This window comes from Ctenocephalides felis, unplaced genomic scaffold (assembly GCF_003426905.1).
Source record: "Ctenocephalides felis isolate EL2017-DRISC unplaced genomic scaffold, ASM342690v1 CF-g0.4_SCAFFOLD_01496, whole genome shotgun sequence".
Taxonomy (NCBI): Eukaryota; Metazoa; Arthropoda; class Insecta; order Siphonaptera; family Pulicidae; genus Ctenocephalides; species Ctenocephalides felis.
In genome coordinates, this window is record NW_020537650.1 from 1 (window position 1) to 22801 (window position 22801).

At 31.6% G+C, this 22801-nt stretch overlaps 1 protein-coding gene across 1 annotated transcript; it reads left to right on the forward strand.

Annotated features, from left to right (window-relative positions):
* Positions 1–284: 284 nt before the first annotated feature.
* LOC113371996 (eukaryotic peptide chain release factor GTP-binding subunit ERF3A-like) lies at positions 285–9775 on the forward strand (the record flags this gene model as incomplete). Its single annotated transcript, XM_026612371.1, has 3 exons — positions 285–389; positions 5793–5961; positions 9672–9775. Coding segments are annotated over 3 exons (318 nt in total), but the record flags the coding sequence as incomplete, so codon positions are not given.
* Between the last annotated feature and the right edge of the window lie 13026 nt (positions 9776–22801).

Below are 22801 nucleotides of genomic sequence, written 5' to 3' on the forward strand. Positions count from 1 at the left end.
TTGCGATAAGTACAATCCCCACAATAGTAAATTTGAACATAGTGTTTATATGGAAATAAATTATATTTCTTCTTCCATATTATTGTTGTTATTAATACAAAATTATAATGTTTTATCAAAATCCGAGATGAGCAGCGCGCGGTTTCTCCTTATAAGAACAAATATATAAAATAAGAAGAAATATACATACCAATATTGGTTTGTATATTTATTCTTATTTTTGTTTCAACCTCGAAAAAACTATCAAGCTATTTTGAAATTATTATCAAGATTTTTTTTTGTAGATATTTGATGCCCAATTAGTGATTTTGGAACATAAATCCATCATTTGCGCAGGATATTCAGCAGTTATGCATATTCATTGCGCAGCTGAAGAGGTGACAGTTAAGGTAATATTTAAGATATATGCATTGTATGCAAACTAAGCTACAAGTTACAAAAAAATATGTGTGCTTTTATGGAAGTATATTGCATGGAAAACTAATGTATGCGTGTATGTTATGTAAATAATATGGCGGTTTTCTACCTGTGGGGCGAGCGAGGCTACTGCAAGGGGGGCGTACACCCGAGTCCGGTGAAACCGGACAAAATTTGATAAAAAGACTCAAACAACACGGCAATAATTCGAAAAACTCCAACCAAAACCAAACTATGATAACAGACCACATCACAAATTTCAAACACTCTTTCAATTTTAATGCCCGTATTATCTACCACGAACGGAACACCATTCAAAGACGTTTCGCAGAATCTTGTTTCATAGCATTAAGTAAACAGGCTATAAACAAAAGATGTGATACCTCCTTACTCTGCGAAAACTACCAAGTAATACTAAATAATGTTTCCAAATTTATCTCCTCTGAACATAACGAATTCTGACCATACAAACCTTGCCAACACTACTAGTTCAACCTCGGCCATGAAACACGGTCTTTACCTACCCCCGCATAGTAAATTTTGAATGACCCTTTTAAAATTCTTCATTTTAGATATTTGAGGTATTAATACAACTACTTAGTAATACTAAATATTGTTTCCAAATTTTTCTCCCCTTGAACAAAACTAATTCGGACCATACAAACCTAGCCTAACATCACCAGTTCAACTTCGACCGTCTTTACCTAACCACGCGCGGCAAGTTTTTGAATGACCCTTAAAAATCTCTCCAACATGTGCTCGGCCACTAAAGCCTCGGATCTTGCACATTTCACAAGTCGTTGCAGGAATTACTTGATTTTACTCACATTTTTGTTCAAATAAAACTATCATTTTTCTTTTTTCTTTTTACTTTTTACTTATTTATTGTAAAATGATAAAAATTCATAGTGTGGATAAGTTAGATGTATAAGTGTTAGTGCTAATTTCTAGTGTTGTGTACACATCTTATATGTACCCTACCAACGTTAATGTAAGTCTTTTCTTAAATATTTTGTTGGCTTTACATATATACGTGTTTATGTATATGTATATATGTATGTATATATTTATGTATATGTATATTTGTATATGTATGTATATATATATATATATATATATATATATATATATGTATGTATGCGTATATGCACATGTGTACGTATATAGCTGTGTTTACGTAAATAAGTATTAGTATATGTATGTTCATACATGTAAATGTACGTCCTCGTGAATATGCATGCACGTTGCATATATGTATGTGTATGTTTTTTTTTGTATAGCGAAGGAAATACGTTTACGTATTCAACAGACGCAGAATTGTCTGGATATGTCGGACTCAACAATGTTAATATCGACTAAAACCTCCGCTTTTCCCAAGCCTTGTAACCCCCACGTAAGCCGCCCTTAGGCATTACTTCGCGGGGAAGGATCTAGAAACTGCTTTTCCTTATTGTAGCTAAGATGTCATACATCTTTCAATAGCTCTTTTTCCCTCAATGAATCGTAGTGTTATGATGACTTCTGTAACATACGTACTACTGGCGTTCCAAGCATCTTCTGAGCATTGATTCAATTAGTGTTTCTGGTTGAATCTTTTGCTTTAAATTTTTTTCCAGTTTATTCCGCTGTGCACTGAAGTGCGAGCAAACAAAGAAAACATGCTCTGCATCTTCATTAACTCCTTGGCATGCTGGGCATTCAGGAGAATCATCGTGCTTAAATCGGTGAAGATAAGCCCGAAAGCAACCGTGTCCAGGCAGCATCTGCGTTAAGTAATAGTTGACTTTGCCATGTCTCCGGTTCAGCCAAACGTTGATCTAGGTATAAGACGGTGCGTCCATCTACCCTTTTCTGCGACATCCTACTGTATTTGCCATCGTCTTATGCTGTTACGACGTTCTTCGGTTCTGAGATCATCAGCGCTTTATGTCGTTGACCTCTTGCGTTGGTAAAGATTTTGTCTTTCCTCAGCTAAGACTCTAAGAGGCAGAGTCCCGGCAATGACACATACCGCTTCCTCAGATATTGTGCGGAAGCCGCATACTACTCGTAAAGCCCTCAAGCGGTGTACAGGACCAACTTTCCTCCATGATTCTTGGAGCTCTAGTGCGTCTGCCCAAATAGGTATTCCATAAGCACTGACGCAACTACTGATGAAAGTGTAAGTCTTCTGCTCTGCTTTGGTCCGCCGATGTTAGGCATCAATCGTGCAAGACAAGTTCTCACTACAGATGCTTTGTCACTTACTTGTTTTACATGATGCTTAAAATTTAGTCGGGCGTCAAGCGTCACTCCCAAGTATTGGATGTAAGCTTGTGATATGATCTCTTGTTCACCGACTTTCAGTTTAATGGTCTTTATAGTTTTCATGCTGGTGATGAGTGCTGCTTCCGTCTTTTGTTTCGCTAGTTGAAGACTAACAGTACCCATTCACCTGTTTACTTTTTCGAAGGTAATGTCGAAAATATGACGTATTTCGTCTACATATTTCGCAACGATCACTACGGCTACGTCGTCCGCATATGCCACTAGTTTGGCGCGTCTTGGGATCTTCAATCTCGAAAGCCCATCATACATAACATTCCACAGAAGTGGTCCAAGAACTGAGCCTTGAGGAACACCTCCGGTGATATTATATTCTTTTGGGTCGTTTATTGTGTCGTACTTCAGAACCCTATCCGTAAAATAGCTTGCCACTATTTTACATATGTAACCGGTACATTCTTTTCTTCAAGAGCATGCATTATGCAGTCCCAATTTGCGCAGTTGAAAGCGTTCCTGATGTCTAGTGTAGCCACAAGGCAGTACTCTTTTGTACCTCCCTTCCATCTTGTTCCTTCGATTGCTTTTTTGGCAGTATCGACAACTAGCTTTATTGCGTCCAGGGTTGATCGTCCTTTCCGGAATCCATACTGGTTGTCCGCCAGAAGTGGGTCAACGACTGCCTCAATTCTTTAGTGAATTATTCGTTGATGCCAACTGGTAGCTGAAACTGCGTTGCTATGGAAACAGCGCAGTTACAACTTTCCGAAGAAAATAAGGACACGTAGGCGACTGCACTTGTTGCTTTTTGAGCACTTTGTAAGGCCTACTCACTGATGAGATCTTTCCAGCATCTTTGTTTACTTTCTTTGATGGCCTTATTTAGTTTTCGACGAGATTTTTTGTACTCTGCGATTAGTTCCTCGATGTTAGGCCGCTTATAGCCACGCTGAGCTATTTTTCTTTACGAAGGACACTGATGTTATCATTCCACCAATAGACGGAAGGCTGCGTTTGGTAGTTGTGCCCTGGAAGGTGAGCTTGTTACTGGACCAAATAACAGATTTAGTGGTTGTATCCGCTTCCCATAGTTCGCCAGTTAGATGCTTGTATGGCTCTGCTAGAAGCACAAGATCAAGCTTCAGCTCTCGTACTGTCTGCATAAGCAGATCATGTGGAGCTTCACAATAACTTAAATTTAGCTGCAGTATCTTCATGCTTTTTTCATTGATGCTTTCTCGAGTGCCTCTTTATATACCGGACATCTGTAGGTTCCTGCATGGTGGGCAGCGTCCTCTGCGCTTCGGTGTTCAGCGCATAGTGCACATTTTGCTGGGTTTGGACAACTGGCGATCTTGTGTCCTTCTTGTCCGCATCTAATGCAAAGGTTGGAACGGATCACTTTACTTGTGCACTAAAATCCGTAATGCCCGAAAAGCCAACATTTGTAACATTGGGTTGGCCTATTAGTTGTTCTTATTCGGCAGTTTACCCAGCCAATTCGGATTTTGCCGATTCCTTCAAGCAATTTCTGCGCCGTGGCTGCTGGTAACGTTACTGTAGCAACCTGGGTTCAATCAATGTCTCTGATTTTTATTATTTCTTATGTGTATATGTATATTTCCGTAGATGTATAAATATGTATATATATGCGTATTTATATATGCGTAGGTTTATATGTATATATGTATATGTGTACTTATATATTTATTCATATATTCTAATTCTTTTTCTTTTTTTATCTATTTAATATCTAGTTTCTATTACCTTTCCTATCGGTTATAATTTGTTTGTTGTTAAGTGTTGCTGTTTTGTTAATTCTTTTCTTATATTTATAGTTTCTTTACCAATCCACATTATAATTACCTAGTTATACTAATTCTTTATACTGTTTTTAGATCCACTGATGATGACATTAAATTGAATGTCGAAACGTTTGGAATTAAAGAATAATTTATAAATCTTTGTTTTTTATGTTTTGATGTATCGCCCCACAAGAACTTACTCATATATCTTCAAACTTAACAACGTCAAAATTAACAACTAAATCATATATATAATATATATATATATATATATATATATATATATAATATATATATATATATATATATATGAGATTCAATCTTCAGGGCAATGCATGAATTAAAAACTTGTATGAATTTAAAACATTTTTGTTTCCATACGTTTCGACACATAGTTTTGTGTCATCCTCAGTGGACCATGTGATTGTAGTAATCCTAATTATTTCATAGTAATAATTGTTCACAAATGTACGATAAAAACAATTCTTGTCACTTTAAATCGGAACAAATATAAAATTTTTTAAACGAATTTTTTATTGTATAGAACATCTCGCAGTTCCGTATTCCGATGCAAGAGTATTTGTTATTTGTTCCGATTTAAAGTGACAAGAATTGTTTTTATCGTACATTTGTGAACAATTACTATGAAATAATTAGGATTACTACAATCACATAGTCCACTGAGGATGACACAAAACTGTGTCGAAACGTATGGGAACAATAAAAATGTTTTAAATTCATACAAGTTTTTAATTGATGTATTGCCCTGAAGACTGAATCTCACATATCTCAACATCAAAATTATAAAAATTTAACATATATATATATATATATATATATATATATATATATATATATATATATATATATGATTTAGTAGTTAATTTTGATGTTGGAATATATGAGTGAGTTCTTGAGGGCGATACATCAAACAAAGAAAAGAATAAATCTTTGCCTTTTCTTTGTTTGATGTATCGCCCTCAAGAACTCTCATATATATATATATATATATATATATATAGATATATATATATATATATATATATATATGTATATATATATGTATATATATATATATATATATATATATATATATATATATATATATATATATATATATATATATATATATATATATATATATATATATATATATATATGTATATATATATATATATATATATATATATGTATATATATATATATATATATATATATATATATATATATATATATATATATATATATATATATATATTAGTGCACTCATTTTGTCAATTATACTCATAATTTATTGCTTGCCAACAGGCTTTATTATGTCTGGTAGACAAAAAAACAGGCGATAAATCTCGCACACGACCACGTTTTGTGAAGCAAGATCAAGTTGCTATTATACGAATTGAATGCGCTGGTGTTATTTGCCTGGAACGTTTTCAGACATTTCCACATATGGGCAGATTTACTCTAAGGGACGAAAGTAAGTAAATTATTTTGCTTCAAGTATCCCTTTGCTAGCTAAAAAGTCAATGCGCTATCACCTATGCAATCATATTGCAGTAACGCACCACTTAAAAGGAGAACCCGCGCATTGCTCGTCTCGGATTTTGATGAAATTTGGCACAATGGTAGATTTTATGCCCAAACTGACCGTGGTAAAATATTAGAGGCATATGAAAAGCGGTTTAATAATAAAAATTAATTAGTTTGCATTTTAGCAGCGCGCGCTATACATAGCTTGTAACGTGCACTTTTGTCAGTTCAGTCGTAGCCTAGTGGTGAAGTGACTGGGCTCTCATTTTTGCGTATGCGTATCGTCGGAGGATCGAATCCCACTCATGATAATTTTTTTTTATTATTTTTAATTCAAATTTATAATTGCATGACATAACAACATAATAATTTTATAAAAAAACAGCAATAACAAGGAAGAAAAAATGTAATTTATTTGCATATATTAACTACTTTAAGGTTCACAGTTGGCGGGATGGTACTTATCATAAAAACAAGAGAAACAAAAATAAATTGCAATGAGCACATTTCACAAATGCAGTAGTATTACATAAACATTTTTCACTTCCTTGTTATTGCTGTTTTTTTTATAAAATTATTATGTTTTAGGTATCACATCAATTTTATACAGACGCTACAGAGTATTTTACTATAGAATATTTAGCGAAAAATATAAAAATAATTAATAACTCAAGAAAACTTTATTATTATTTACTCATGCGATTATAAATTTGAATTAAAAATAATAAAAAAAAAATTATCATGAGTGGGATTCGATCCTCCGACGATACGCATACGCATTCGCAAAAATGAGAGCCCAGTCACTTTACCACTAGGCTACGACTGAACTGATGAGAACGCACGTTACAAGCTATGTATAGCGCGCGCTGCTAAAATGCAAACTTTAATTAATTTTTATAATTAAACCGATTTTCATAGGCCTTTAATATTTTACCACGGTCAGTTTGGGCATAAAATCTACCATTGTGCCAAATTTCATCAAAATCCGAGACGAGCAATGCGCGGGTTCTCCCTTTTAGTCGGCTATTACAATGGATATCGAATTTTCTTTCACTTACAATTATATTTTAGCCCTGTAAATTTAAATTTAAAATCAGGGTGAAGGTTACTATAATTTATAATGAGCTGTATCTTGGCAAAATAATTTAAAATACAATTATAAAGAAAATCTCAAAAGTTCTCATCGATTCGATGCGAGCTAAAAAAATGACCCTTTTGCGATTTTCAGCTAAATGGCCAGTTTAATCGCAAAATTACCTGAGACTTATTGTAGAACATAAAGTTATCTACAAAAAATGCATCACACTTTTTTTTTGCTCAGAGCCACCGTTTTAAAGACATATCACTTTGAAGAGTACGTCTAAACGCCACCTACGAGGTAATGTGCTTAGCTAGTTTGTTTACGTCGGTTCTCCAGTAGGCCTATTTCACGGGTCTGTTGTGATTTTGTTTGTTTCGGAACACTTGCAAGATAATATTTGTGAATTTGGGTTGGTAAAAATAAAGGCGGTAATTTAAAAAAAAACAACTAAATTAATTCCTGGGAGTCATAATTTTCAAATGTTTCTACATCTTTTTCGTATCGTTTTCTTGATCTTATTCTTCTTTCTCTTCTTTTTCTTTTTTTTTCTTCTTTGTCTTCCTCGTCTTTTTCTTCTTTACTTTGAGTATAAACTTGTCCTGGTTTAAAAAAATACATAATTTGTTCAGTTGGAGTTCGAGTTCTTCGCAAATAGTCACAATAAATCACAGTTAATTTCAATGTTAAAAACTAAATTTACTGGTGAAAATATATCAGTTAAAAACAAGCTAATGATGCTGATGCACTAATTATTGAAACATCGATAGAGCAATTTAATGTGACAAATAGTTCTATTGTTCTTGATGAAGATATTGATTTACTCGCCTTACATACTGCTGCGACTCCAACTGAACAAATTATTTATTTTTTTAAACCAGGAAAAGTTTATACTCAAAGTGAAGAAGAAGAAGACGAAGAAGAAAAAAAAGAAGGTGAATATCAAGACAAACGATGCGAAAAAGATGCAGAAACATTTGAAAATTATGACTAACAGGAATAAATTTAGTTGCTTTTTTATTATCACCGCCTTTATTTTTACCAAGTGTTCCGAAACTAGTTGGGGGCATGGCATCGTGCCTTAAGGCAAATTGCTGGAACTTCCCGTACCGTGATTAAAAATCTTGGTACTGAACCCATAAAAAATTACACAAAACGTGTGCACATTATGAAAATCTCTATAAAATATCTGATAATTTAATGTGCATAAGTCCAATAAACGTTTTGACCGCCAAATTACATTTTTTAACTTATTTTTATTGAGAGTCCATAATCGCTGGACCTGCCTTCCCAAAAATTTAATCTTTCTTTATCTTGTCAATAAAAGTAAAATGATTTTTTAATTATTAAAATCGGACGTCCGTTCTCTTCAAAACTTACTTCTTAACTTACTTTATTGGGTTACCGTCTTGGTCACTTTTCCCTCCGTATCTTTGGAACGGCTAGACCTGCCTCCGTCAAAAACTAATACGTACGTCTTCTTATCAATATGAATCGAATGTTTTTTATATTATCCAAATCGGTTATTCCATATTGTCGAAAATGTCGAACATTTGCTTAAACCATATAAATAACTTCAAAATTAAAAATTTTGAACGGAACCCAATAAAATTTACACCAAATGTGTGCACATCATGAAAATCTCTATAAAATATCTGATAATTTGATGTGCATATGTCTAATGATCACTTTTGACCGCCAAAAGGCATTTTTTAACTTATTTTTGAGAGCTCATAATCGCTAGACCTACCTTCCCAAAAAATTAATCAGTTTTTTTACCTTGTCAATACAAGTAAAATGTTTTTTGAATTATTAAAATCGGACGCTCCGTTCTCTTTAAAACTGAATTACCGTTTTTGGCAGTTTTTGCCCGTATCTTCAGAACGGTTAGACCTGCCTCTGTGTTCCCGAAATCGTCGACGAAAATTTGTATCCGCACACACACACACACACACACACACACACACACATACATCCACTTTTTCTAAGGTATGCCAAAATGTTCAGCTTTGAAAAGTAAAGATATATAAAAATTTTCATTTTTGATCTTTTTGCTGTTACTATAAATTACCCTACAGGAAGTTAACATACGAAATCACAACAACGCATGAAATAGGCCTACTGGAAAAACCACTTAAAAAAACGAGCTAAGCATACTACCTTGTAGGTGGCGTTTAAACGTACTTTTCAAAGTGATATATCTTTAAAAGGGTAGCTCTGAGCAAAAAAGTATTGATGCATTTTTGTGATAATTTTATGCTTTACAATACTGCCTCAGGCAATTTTTCGATAAAACTGATCATTTAGCTAAAAATTGCAAAGGGTCATTTGTTTACCTTTATAATTGTATTTTAAACAATTTTGTCAAGCCCATTATGAATTATAGTAAACTTGAATGCATAAATTGACCGGGCTATTTTGAAATAAAAATGAAATAAATTCAGAAATATTATACTCTACAAAAATAACTCTCAATACAACTAATATATTGATTATTGTATGAAAAAAAACTAAATATGATGTAGTCAATTTTTGTGTATGTCACATAAAATTTTTAAAACCATACTTTTCTGTTTCAGATAAAACTATTGCCATAGGAAAAGTATTGAAAGTGATAGAATGAAAAATTTATCTACCGATTTACTTTGATATATTTATAAAAAAATCTACAAAGTATATATATATATATATATATATATATATATATATAATATATATACAACGGGATGTCTTTTTTTCAAGATATATTAATATTTATTATGTAACAGATACGGTTATAGATTTTTTAAAATAGGAAATTGATAAATGAATATCTTAAAAGATGAGGATAAGTGTATTATACTATGAAGGCAACCCATAATCTTTATTACATATTATATTGCAAGCATACTGATTCAGAATATCTCTTCTAAAATATTTTATATAAAATTTATGAATACGAACAGTTATTATGAAATCTACTGTTTCATTCTTAACAAACAATAAATGAGCGATCTATAGGATAGTGTTATTTTACATATAATATTGATAAGAATACATTTATTTTGTTATTTATCACATTGTAAATTTGGTACTAACTTTATTGAATAAATGTCAGCATTTTTGCGCAGAGTGATTGCAAAACTATATTTCTATAGATTGCATTGTTTTTGTTATGCAGATCTTTTTTTAATGTTAAGTTTAAAAATGGCAACTGGAATTTGTAAATCAAGCTATATTAAACCATTTATGAAATTTGCTAATCAAAGAGTTTTAATTTGTGGATATTAATTTACTACTTACTCATGTTTTATATATTATTTCAGCTTGGTAATTGATTTAAAATTGATCCATTATTGGTATCTAAATTACATAGCATCTTATACCTAACTTTCTTTCTTTTGTTGTTACATGTGCACTAATGATATGCCGACATAAAAATTTCCTGATTCGTATAAAAAAACATGATTCAAATCATTTTTTAATCAATTTTAATCAAGCTTATATATTTTTAACTTCCCTTAGGGTAAGTTATTGTAATCGTCCAAAAATCAAAATTGAGAATTTTTACATTTCTCCACGTTTTGAAAGTTTCTGAACATTTTGGCATACCTCAGAAAAAAATGGATGTATGTATATGTGTATGTATGTGTGGATACAATTCTTGTCCACGTTTTTGGGCGCACGGATTGTCCGATTTGAATGTTTTAAACATTCGATACCTATTTCGAATTCGATAACGATTCGAATTTAAAAAACATTCGATACCTATTGATAACGAGCTGTGCTGATTAGTTTTTGGCAAAGGCAGGTCCAGCCGTTTCGGAAATACGAAGCAAAGAGTGCAGAAAATAGATATTTAGTTTTTGACAGAACGGAGCATCCGATTTGAATGATCCAATAAACATTCAATTCGTAATGACGGGGAGTAGTGGTGATTAGTTTTTGGCAAAAGCAGGTCCAGTCGTTTCGGAGACCGAGCTAAATTTGCTAAAAATGGCTGTTTTTGAGAGAAATCAGCATCCGATTTGAATCATTCAAAAAACTTTCCGCTTGTGTTGACGAACTTCCTTGCTCCCAAGGGCTCAAATTGTTCCAAATTGACAAAAAATAATTCTCTGAAAGTTTTAGCTCTTAATATTGACTTTTAGATAGTGCGCAATTCAATCAAACTTTGTATGGAAATAGCATGGAAAATTTTTTGAAAATTAAAAAAAAATTTTTTTAGGTATAACTTAGGGACAAAGGAATTAAAAGTGAAAATTTGTGTCATTTTTTAGTGAAAATTCGACGCTCAGCAAATTTTTTGAAATTTTTTTGCTATTTCCATACAAAACTTTAATTGAATTGCGCTCTATCTAAAAGACAATAATAAAAGCTAAAACTTTCAGAGAATTGTTTATCAATTTGGAACCATTTGAGCCCTTGGGAGCAAGGAAATTCGAAAAAGTCTATATTAAGGACCACCATACTTGTTTATCTATGGGACCACCCTAATATACATATACTTGTTTATTTATAGTTAAAGCAAAATATTTGGTAGACTATCATAAGTACCGCATTTAATTCATTGTTGTGAATTTTGCCATTGCTTACCTAATCAACAGTTATCTATGGTTTACTGTTACTATTTCCAATAATTGTCAAGAAATTAATTATCTATATTCTGTTCGCTCTCAGTGCTAAAGAACTGAGTCGAATAAACTTTTGTTTATTAGACAGAATAAACAAAAACAACATAGAATTTTTATTAACTTTCCGAAGAAGTTAGTTTTGATCAAAATATCCGATTGGCTAATTTCTAAATCGAATGAGACCAAATTTGGAAAAATTATGTGTGTGTATATATATATATATATATATATATATATATATATATATATATATAGGGCCGGTCCTGGGGTCCTTAGCGCCCGCATGCAACTTTTTTTTAGCGCCCCCCCCTATTAATTTTAACTGTTTTAACTCTTTATTATTAAAATTATATAAAAATTACATATTTTCTTAAAATTAATTTTTAATTATTCTGTATTTAGTACACAAAAAATTAGATATAATCTAAAAGCGTATAAAATACATTGATTTTAAATTTATTTAGCAAATCTAGGCCATTCGCTTGTTGATTATAATCAAATATTTTTAAATTTTCAATTATTTTTAACGTATTGCATTATTAATATTTGGGTTTTGAAACATTTTACTTATTTATTATGCTATTTATCATATTGAGCAAATCATGTCAAGAAAACTAAAAAAACTAGCTTTTGATTTTCAATCATAACATTCGTATTTAATATTGAATTTTTTAAATTTTACGTTAATTTAATTTTTCATTATTTACAATATCCAAAATTGCGTCGTAAACTTCTCCTTATTGATATCGTAAGAGCCGAATTGTATTCATCCTTGCTTTCCCGTCATATTCAGAGTATCAGATTGTTTCATTGTGATTGTGATCAATTGTTAACGTATTTTAGAAGTATTATCCAATAATCAGTAAAAAATGCTAAGAAATTACACATTTCTTGAACTATATTGAAATAAATCAATTATATTTGATATGTATTATTCCTGCATAGCTTATAATTATTAAATTTAGAGTATGGACACCACTAGGTATAAAAAAACCTTAAGATTTTCGTTCCAAAGTAAATTTTGCTTTCATTTTTCATATTTGTTCCATTTCCATAACCCTAACCACGCATGTCTTCAACATTCAAAATTCATCAGAAGCGAAACATTTGCAACAAAAGCAAAAGTTACAATTCAATTTCTCGGAATGGTCATGCCATTTTTTAAGCACTGACTCCGTCCATTTTTCATTATCCCGATTATAATTTGTTTATATTTTTTAACAAGTTTTGTTTCAACTAAATCAGCTCACAATTTTTCGTCAATAATGCCCAATAATTAATTTCAAATTTCGCAGGTTTGCGCTTATGGGATTGAACACTAGATCATTTCTTTTTCGATTCCACGCTAACTTCAAACAAAGAAAAAATTGAATAAGTAGAATAAGCAGTAAAAAGGCTGTTATTTACTAATTTGCAGAGTAATTAATCGGTTAATTTTTTCTACTGATATCACATTGCAAAATAAATATGCTTTTTGTTTCTCCGTATCCCTATTATTTATTATAATTTTTCAAGTATTCTAGATTTTATATAAATAATAAAAAATATAAATAATATATTATAAATTTAATTTCCAAAACTCGTTTTGGCGCCCCCTAAGGCGTGCGCCCGCATTTTTTGCATATATATATATATATATATATATGTGTGTGTGTGTGTGTGTGTATGTGTATGAACAGATTTTTTGCCATAAATCGACATTTTCTCAAAAACGGCTGGACCGATTTCAATAATTTAAAAGAAGCCATTTGATGTATCTCGATGAGCATTGTTTGTCGATGAGTTTTGTTTAATTTTAAAAATTCGTCAAAGTTTGCAAAAATTAGTATCGTTTATTTGGCGTTTGTCATAATTAGAACTTTCATCGACGCTTGCTCAAAAACGCCTGAACCGATTTCAAAATTTTAAAAGCCAATCAATGTATTTTGATGTAGATTATCTTTTCTCAGTTTTGTGCGACGATCGGCTGAGCCGTTTCTTTGTAAATAGCAGAAAAGTGAAAAAAAATTCGTCCACGTTTTAGCTTTCAATTCTTAATCGTTTTTAAAAAATCAAAAACTGTTCGGAAGATATTGGTTGAGCATGATACTGATTAGGTTTAGGTAAGAATCTACCGAGCCGTTTACAGAAGATGACCTCGATGACTAAGATTCTGATGGTGAAAACCCCGATTCTGATGAAGTTTTAAGAATTTTGCAGGAAAAAACGACGATGATGATGATGTGGATGATGTTGGTGAATCTGTTGGCATTGATTCTCCTCTTTTAGAAACAGTAGATCAAGAACCCTCTCAACCATCAACAACATCCAATTTGCAGCCATAATCCAGTTTTCCATTTGACAAAAGAACCTTGATTTGGAAAAAAGGAATAAAATTACTTTATTGGTGAGTTTTACTGCTTCAGGTGGTTTACCACCCTTAGAAACTCCATATCAATGTTTTAACCATTTTATAACTAAAGATTTTATCAAAACTTTAGTAGAGGTGACAAATTTATATATATATATATATATATATATATATATATATATATAATAATACAGAGTAGTCCCAGTTCATCTATAACATTTACAGATTATGATTCTATGACTCTTTGGTATATTATTGTACATGCATCAGTAATCGAAATTCCTAGCACAAGATCATACCGGTCGCCAAAGTTGGTTCAATAAACATGTGGGAGGAGTAGATTTCATGGATAATTTTTTGTTCAGAAATCAAATAACAATGAGGTCAAAAAATGGTATTTGCGTATTTTTTTCATCTGTTTGATCTAGGTATTATAAACTATAAACTCTTCGTATGTTTATAAATAAAGTTCTGAAGAAAGTGGTGAACGTAAAAAGAGTTTGCTTACAATTATTTAATAAAATACAAAAAATCATGCAAAGAAGGGTTAACTGTTGATAATTTTTTTTGCCGATTTTCGAACTTTTTTTTTAGCAATGGATATTATTTAAGCATGGTCTTGACAAATCTATCGACAAATAGTTTGATGTTAAAAATTCATCAAAATTCTATTCGAAATGGTAATGTCTAGATTTAATTGAAAGCGATAACTTTATTTTTTTATTTCTGAAACTTGAAATAAACAGTTAAAAATTTTATCTATGATTATCTAATCTAAATTTCAATTTCGATTGTTTAAGTCAATTCTTAGACAATTCGGGAAGTTCATGCAACTTTCCTTAAGGCTAAATGCCACTTTAAGCTAGTTATATTATGATCATTTTTTTGAGTTGGATCAGAAGCCGAACGTCTCACATGAGTCATATGAAATTCGTTAATTCGGTTATGTCATATAAGTCGGATGGAGTCGATTGATTTGTTTACGCCGAATAAAGTCGATTGACTTAAAGTGTAAGAGATCACAGTAAATATTTTTCGGCTTAATACGAGTTGATATTAGTCAGGTTTTTGAAGAATTGATTCGAATCACTGGATTCGACTTGGACATTACTAATGCGCAAGCCAAAGCATTCTGTTACGTATTTAATTTTTTGATGAAAAAGTTCATGGTTAATGAACATTCTAAAATATCTCGGGGCTACAGAAAATTGGTGGAAAGTAGGTGTAATTAACATTTTTCAATAAATGTATCCTTTATGGTTGTATTACTCAGTACCTTTACATATTTTCTATATATATAAAAATGAGTCGGGTTTTCCTTTCTGACGAAATAACTCCAGAACGCACGAACCGATTTCGACAATTTTGCATTCGTTGGAAAGATCTCGGGCTCCGCAAAGTTTATAGCTAAGAAAATTAGTGGTGCATGGCATCGTGCCCTAACGCAAATTTCTTGAACTTCAGGCACCGTGATTAAAAATTCAAGTAATTAAAATAATCAATAACTGTTGTAAATAATTTCAAAAAGATTATCTTCTTCTTCTATATATATAAAAATAAGTCGGGTTTTCCTTCCTGACGAAATAACTCCAGAACGCACGAACCGATTTCGACAATTTTGCATTCGTTTTGCACGAACCGATTTCGGGCTCCGCAAGGTTTATAGCTAAGAAAATTAGTTGTGCATGGCATCGTGCATTAATGCAAGCTGCTAGAACTTCACGCACCGTAATTAAAAATTCGAGTAATCACATTAGTGAGAATTATCAGAATTATGCTTGGTTAAGTCAACGAGCAATTCTGGACGCAAAGAATAATGATGTACATGCACTGAATTTCACCATTCAATCAAAAATTGCTGGCGATTTGGTGACATACCAATGATTCCGACTGGTCTTTTGTTTGACTTCAAACGATTGCAATTTCCAGTTCGCCTTGCGTTCGCAACAACAAGTTGCAAGGCCAATGGCTTAGTGTTTGCGGGATAAATTTCAAATAGATTATTTAGAAAATCATTGTTTTTCACATGGGCAGTTATACGTTGCCTGCTCACGAGTTGGAAAACCATCCGCTTTGTTTGTGTTAACGTCAGACCAAAAAACAAAAAATGTGGTTTACCAAAGAGCACTTCAATGAAACGGATAATTTGCGGATTCACTTTCATTTACTTAGAGAAGTTCAACTTCATTTTTGCAATCGAAATAAATTCATTACTGTTGTGTAATAAAATCAAATTTTTCCTTTTCAAATATAAAACAAACAAAAAATTTCTTCATCTTTCTCACGAAACCATGTTGTGGCGAAACGGAGTTCGTTGGGTTTGCTAGTTAGTTATTTATATTAATTTAAGAGGAGAGCCTGCTTTAGAGGCTTGAAAAATCTATTTTTTTTTCGTAATATTATTATTATTATTAGTAATTACTTGGCAATTACTGGCGTTTGTGCTGACTTTGTTTGTCGTTCCTTTTTTGATTTGTGTATATTGTTGTCTACTTATTTTCTATTTATTGTATTACAAATATTTTCGTATTCCATCTGTGCAAAAAGTGAAAGTTTTTTCCAAGCCCTATTGTAGGCCCCTGCACTGACGGATATATAACCTCACCGAGTTTTGTGTTGAATTTGTGTTTGCTATTTGTGTTCAATTGAGTGAATTGTTAACTATATTTTGTCTATTTGATTTATTTACTTTTTTCTCATTTTTTTTAGATAGTGGTTTGTACAATGGTTTTTACTAGAAGCCAAGTTTTCAATTCTAGTACCATCCAATTGGATGAATCAGTAGTCGGGTGCCCTGGCTGCAGGTTGAAGGACTCGTTGATTAACGATCTGAGAGAGCAACTGTCATCTTCTAAGGCCAGTGTAGATAGTCTTGAGCTCAGAATAAACAAAGCCAGTGGTGTGCTTGACATGATGAGCTCTGACGAAATCCCTGCTCGATTTTCTCACGATTTTGCTACCACGTGTAGTGAGATCTCAATCCTCCTACAAAGGCGGAATTTGGATATACAGGTAATTAGGGATGAATTTGCTAAGCTCATGTCCAAGTTGAAGCTCCTCAAGCATCGCGTTAGTAGTTCATTTAGCAATGATTGTCAAAAAAGTAAAGTACTCTTTTTATCCGATAGCCACGGAAGAGGGTGGGCTGAACACTTGAGGACTTTTCTTGGACCTCAGTTTAGTATTTTCAGCATAGTCAAGCCTGGTGCCCCAATCTCTGGGGTGGCGTGCGACATTAGACATCTTGTGTCGGATTATGGCGTGAACGACTATGTTGTTATATTGGCTGGGACGAATGACTCCGATTCCTCTTATGCTATTCAAGGTGCTTTGGAATCAATCCGTCATTCTTGTCGGAATACAAACCTGTGTGTTGTGACAATTCCCTACCGATATGATGATCCGGGTCTTAATGCTGCAATCTTTGATGCTAATCGTCTGATTTGCCGTAATTTAGGTTATGGCAAGTTTGATAATGTACGGGTGTTTGATGTCAATCGCCGCATTGGAGTGAGGGATTACACCAGTCATGGCTTGCACTTGCTTCTTAGAAGCAAAGTGAAGCTGTCAAGGTTGTTAGCCAAAGCAATAATGCTTAGGGGCCCTAATCGGTCATGTTGTGGCTCGCTACCTTCAGAGCCAAGAAATTCCTCAGAGCAAAACAATTCCTTTCGAAATTAACAATAACTCATATCAATTTCTTCCCAGGAATAGCATTTCTAATATAAACATTTTTTTTTCAAAATATACAGAAATTATCGCCTAAATTAAATAAAATTGAAATAATCACCAAAAACAAAAATTTTGATGTCTTGTGTTTTGCTGAACATTGGCTCAAAAAATCTGAACTTCAGTTGGTCAAACTAAAAGGTTTTCGTTTGCAGTCCTACTTCTGTCGACAAAATTTTGCTCATGGCGGTGTTTGTATTTTTACCTCAGATCGATATGCCTGTAAACCAATCTGGGCAACGATTAGTTGTGTTGAAAAAATATTTGAGTACTGTGCTATCCAAATATCTCCTGAGTATGGTCATATTTGTTTAATTTGTGTTTACCGATCCCCAGACCAAAATGGTTCCACATTTAATACTCTCCTTTACGATCTTCTAAATGAGCTGTCTAATAAATACGATAAAATAATTTTATGCGGCGATTTTAATATCCATTTTAATAAAAAATACAAATTGTTAGATGATTTTAAGATCTTAATTCAATCATTTAATCTGAGCCAGACTATTCATACTCCAACTCGTGTAACTCCACAGTCGGCCTCGTGTATCGACAATTTTTTTACTAATGTACAATTCATTGAATCCTCTGTCACAAACACCACTCTATCCGATCATTACGGTATATCCCTTACGATTGCATCTAAGGCGAAACCATTCAACAATAAAATAAATTATTCGAGAATTTTCGACTCAGCCAATAAGCTATGTTTCAAAGCCTTACTGGAAAAAGATAGCCTCGTATTTCAGGATAATAATGACGCTAATGCTTTATTTAATAATTTCATGTCATTCTTTCTATACAATTTTAATTTAGCTTTCCCTTCTTCAAAAAAAATCAAGGCCCCTAAACGGAATTTGCCCTGGTTCACTAAGGGCTTATGTATATCATTCAATAGATTAAAATTTCTAGAGCGTCTATCCAAACGGAATGGTACTTTATCGTTCCAAATTTACTTTTTGAAATATAGGCAAACGTTTAATGATTTAATTGATCTAGCAAAAATTAAATTTAACGAAGATTTAATACGGCACTCGTCTTGCAAGCAAAAAACTATGTGGTCTCTCATTAATTCTGAACTGAATCTAGAACGTAAATCTGCGGTAGAAATTAAATCTTTGACAATTAATGATGTAATAATTAATGACATTAATGATATTTCCAACGAAATGAATAACTTCTTTGTTAATGAGGCTTCAAATTTGACTTCCTCCATCATCTCGAACATCACTTGCTGCTCCCCTGTTTCGTATATTGTTAGAAATATTCATAGCTTTGTTTTATTTCCTGTCACAATTGAGGAACTTACAAGTACTTTTAAAGCTATTAAATCTTCCTATTCCGCGGGACCGGATGAAATTCCTACATGCATCATTAAAGAATTCTATCCCCTTTTTATTGATAACCTATTAATATGTATTAATAAATGCTTTGAGCTGGGAGTTTATCCAAACCACCTTAAGCACTCCAAAATCCGCCCTCTTCATAAAAAAGGCGATAAAAATATTGTGAGCAATTACAGACCTATTTCTCTTCTTAATTCTTTTGATAAGGTGTTTGAAAAAATTTTGCACGTCAGAATCTCTGGGTTCTTAAATAAATACAATATTTTGTTTCACAACCAACATGGTTTTCGGAAAAAACACTCTACATCGCACTCGGTTTTTAGCCTCATCCAAAATGTTATTAACTCATTTGAAGATGGAAGTTATTGTGTAGCCGTCTTTTGCGATCTCTCCAAAGCGTTCGACAGTATATCTCACAATATTCTCATTGATAAGTTAGAAATGTATGGTTTTCGTTCTAGCTCGCTTAAATTACTAAAATCTTATTTAACAAACAGAACTCAAAGCGTATATTTGGACAATAGCACCGGTGGTAAAGTTATATCGAGGAAATTAAACGTGAAAATGGGTGTCCCACAAGGATCAATTCTTGGACCGCTCCTTTTTCTTCTTTACATTAACGACCTACCTAATTGCTCAAATCTTTGTGACTTTATTTTGTTCGCTGATGACACTTGTCTAACCATCAAAGCTAGAACATACGATGACCTCATAACGAAATTGAACAGTGTCATGGATTCCGTTTCGAAATGGTTCAATATAAATAATCTTCTTTTAAACAACGACAAAACCCAAATTATTTCTTTCTGTACAGCAACGCGCGTAGCGAATGATATTTCCTCATTTACAATTAATAACTATTCATTTGACTCCTCTTCAGTATCTAAATTTCTTGGAGTTTATATCAATAAGAATCTTAACTGGTCTGAACACGTTTCCAACCATTTATGCTTCAAATTAACGCGTACATGCTTTATCCTGCGAACCCTTAAATCAAAAATTGGAATATCCAGTTTACTTTCTATTTATTACGCAAATTTCTATTCACACATTGCTTACGGTATCCAATTTTGGGGTTTCTCTAATGAACTAATTAAAGTTTTTAAACTTCAAAAGAGAGCAATTCGAATAATTTTTTCACTATCCTCCAAGACATCATGCCGTAATATCTTCAATGAACAAAAAATTTTAACAGTACCGAGTATATTTGTTCTAGTCACACTTAATTTCATAAAAAATAATCCAGACTCTTTTAATTTGTCTTCGATGTCAAATACCAAGCACGATACGAGACATAAAATAATTAAAGGTAGGACCTATAAACTACACAGTTCCTTTAATACTATCTGCGGTATGGGTATACAATTTATGAATAAACTGCCGTTACGTGTTCGTACCCTTGATAACAAGAAATTTCATAAAGTACTAAGTAATGCGTTAAAGGATTTAACTTTTTATAGCCCTCTGGAGTTTTTAAATTTCGATTTTTCAAATTACTTTCCCGAAAATCTCAACTAATCATTAACGCGACTTTTCCCGCTCGAAGAAATTTCTCTATTACAGGCAGCAGCAAGATCGATGGATCGACGATGGCAAAAATCCCTCCGAATCTACGGGCCCAAACCAACTGATGTCACTTACCAGCCATGTCTATGTGTACTATGCCCGTGACAACATAATTCGTTCGTTAAACTAAATACTTCTAAGTTACTATTATTATTATTATTATTTCTTTCTTCGTTTGTTTTTTCTTTTTTTTTTTTTTTTTTTTTTTTTTATAACTGTTTTTGTTATATTGTTAAAATTCTTAATAATTAGTTAATTAAACACTTACAATTTAAAAAACAAAAAAACTTGAGAAACATTTTTTTTTTTTTTTTTTTTTTTTTCTTAATTATTATTTTCATAAGACTGTTATTGTTAAAATACTTAATAATTAGTTAACTACAAACTTATAATTCATCAAAACACTTTAAAATTGTGAAACAAAATTTTAATTTTTTTATTTTGACTGTTATTGTTAAAATACTTAATAATTAGTTAACCAAAAACTTATATTTAAAAACACTTAAAAATTGTGAAACAAAATATTTCCTTCATCAAAATACCTAAAAATTTGTAAAATAAAAAATAAAAAAAATTGTAAAAATATTTGACAATAACAATAAAAATGATAATGATAATATTAATAATAATAATAATTACAATAATATAAGATACTTAAATTTGTTAAAATATCATAAAATAACCTAAAATTTGTTAATATTGTAAAAGTATGTATTGTAAAGCTTATTAAAATTACTTATTAAATTTTTAAAAACACTTGTAACAAACAAACTAGTTATATTTAAAGAAAAAAAAAAAAAATTATAATTAAGTAAATATAAATAGGTTTATAGTAAATAAATTAAGTAATAAAATAGCTAATAATTAATTAAACTATATTAAACCTATAAAATATTGACTTAAGCCTTATTATAATATTAAATATTATACCGACGGCTTGTAAAATTAATAAATAAATAAATAAATAAATAAATAAATAAAAAATTGCGCCTGAATTTAGAAAAGGATTCGCCATTGATACTTCTCGCCTAACTGCAGAGTTATGTGGATTTGTCACATTTATATATTGTGATCGAATTTTCGAGAATTAAAATTTGAAAAATACGTTTTTTTAATATCCTATACTAATATTTCCCGCTCGGTTAAGAATAATAATTATTGTTTTTCGAATTACTATTTACACCAATATATGAGTGGTGTTAAATATGAAACTGCTTCAAATAAAATGACGATTCCCAATTCCCACAGTTAACACTTTAAATATTCCTTCACCAAATATTTTATTGTTCAGTAAAATTGTATATTAAATATTATACACTGCAATTTATAGAACAAATTTATTTCCAATAGATCAATTTATTTTAATGCCAAGGGTTATACGATATTTTTAGTCATACCTGTAGATGTGGATGTATAAACAAATGACTTCTTGTTTATTAACGACTAAAACATTGATTTTCCAAATTTATCACACAAAAAATCATCGTCTACCTTTGTGATTTATAGCATAAAATATACGTATTGGAAATTGAGGTCTTTTAAAAGGTATAACACATTCAGAAGGAATTAATATATTGCCTTCGCGGTAAAAGTACAATATCACTTTGAATTTTTCTATCCAAAATAATTGCTTCAATAATGTTGCCTATAATTTTTTGGTTATCAAAATCATATAAAATATTTTGAATTTAATATAAGTATTTTCTAATTATAAAATTCTTGAATATTGTTGTAAACATCGCTTGAATAAGTGAAATAAGCATATAATCATGAATTCAGAAAATACGTGTTCATGCTGTAGTATTGCACTTGCCTTAGACAAGATGGTGTCATGTATTTCGTGCAAAACTAAATTTAAGTATTCATGCGTCATTATAGAAAAAGCGAAAATAAATTTTGAAAAATAAATACAGTAAATATCATTAATTTTAACTATAAATAGTGCATAAGCTATTGCATAAGTGATTGGACATTTATCGAATGTTTCCCAATGGGGAAAATAATACCAAAAGCCATCAATCTAATGAAACGTCAATAATGGACTGGGAAAAAATGGATTTAGAAATTCGCCAAATTAAGTCAAGGAAGGTAACAAAAAATAAGAG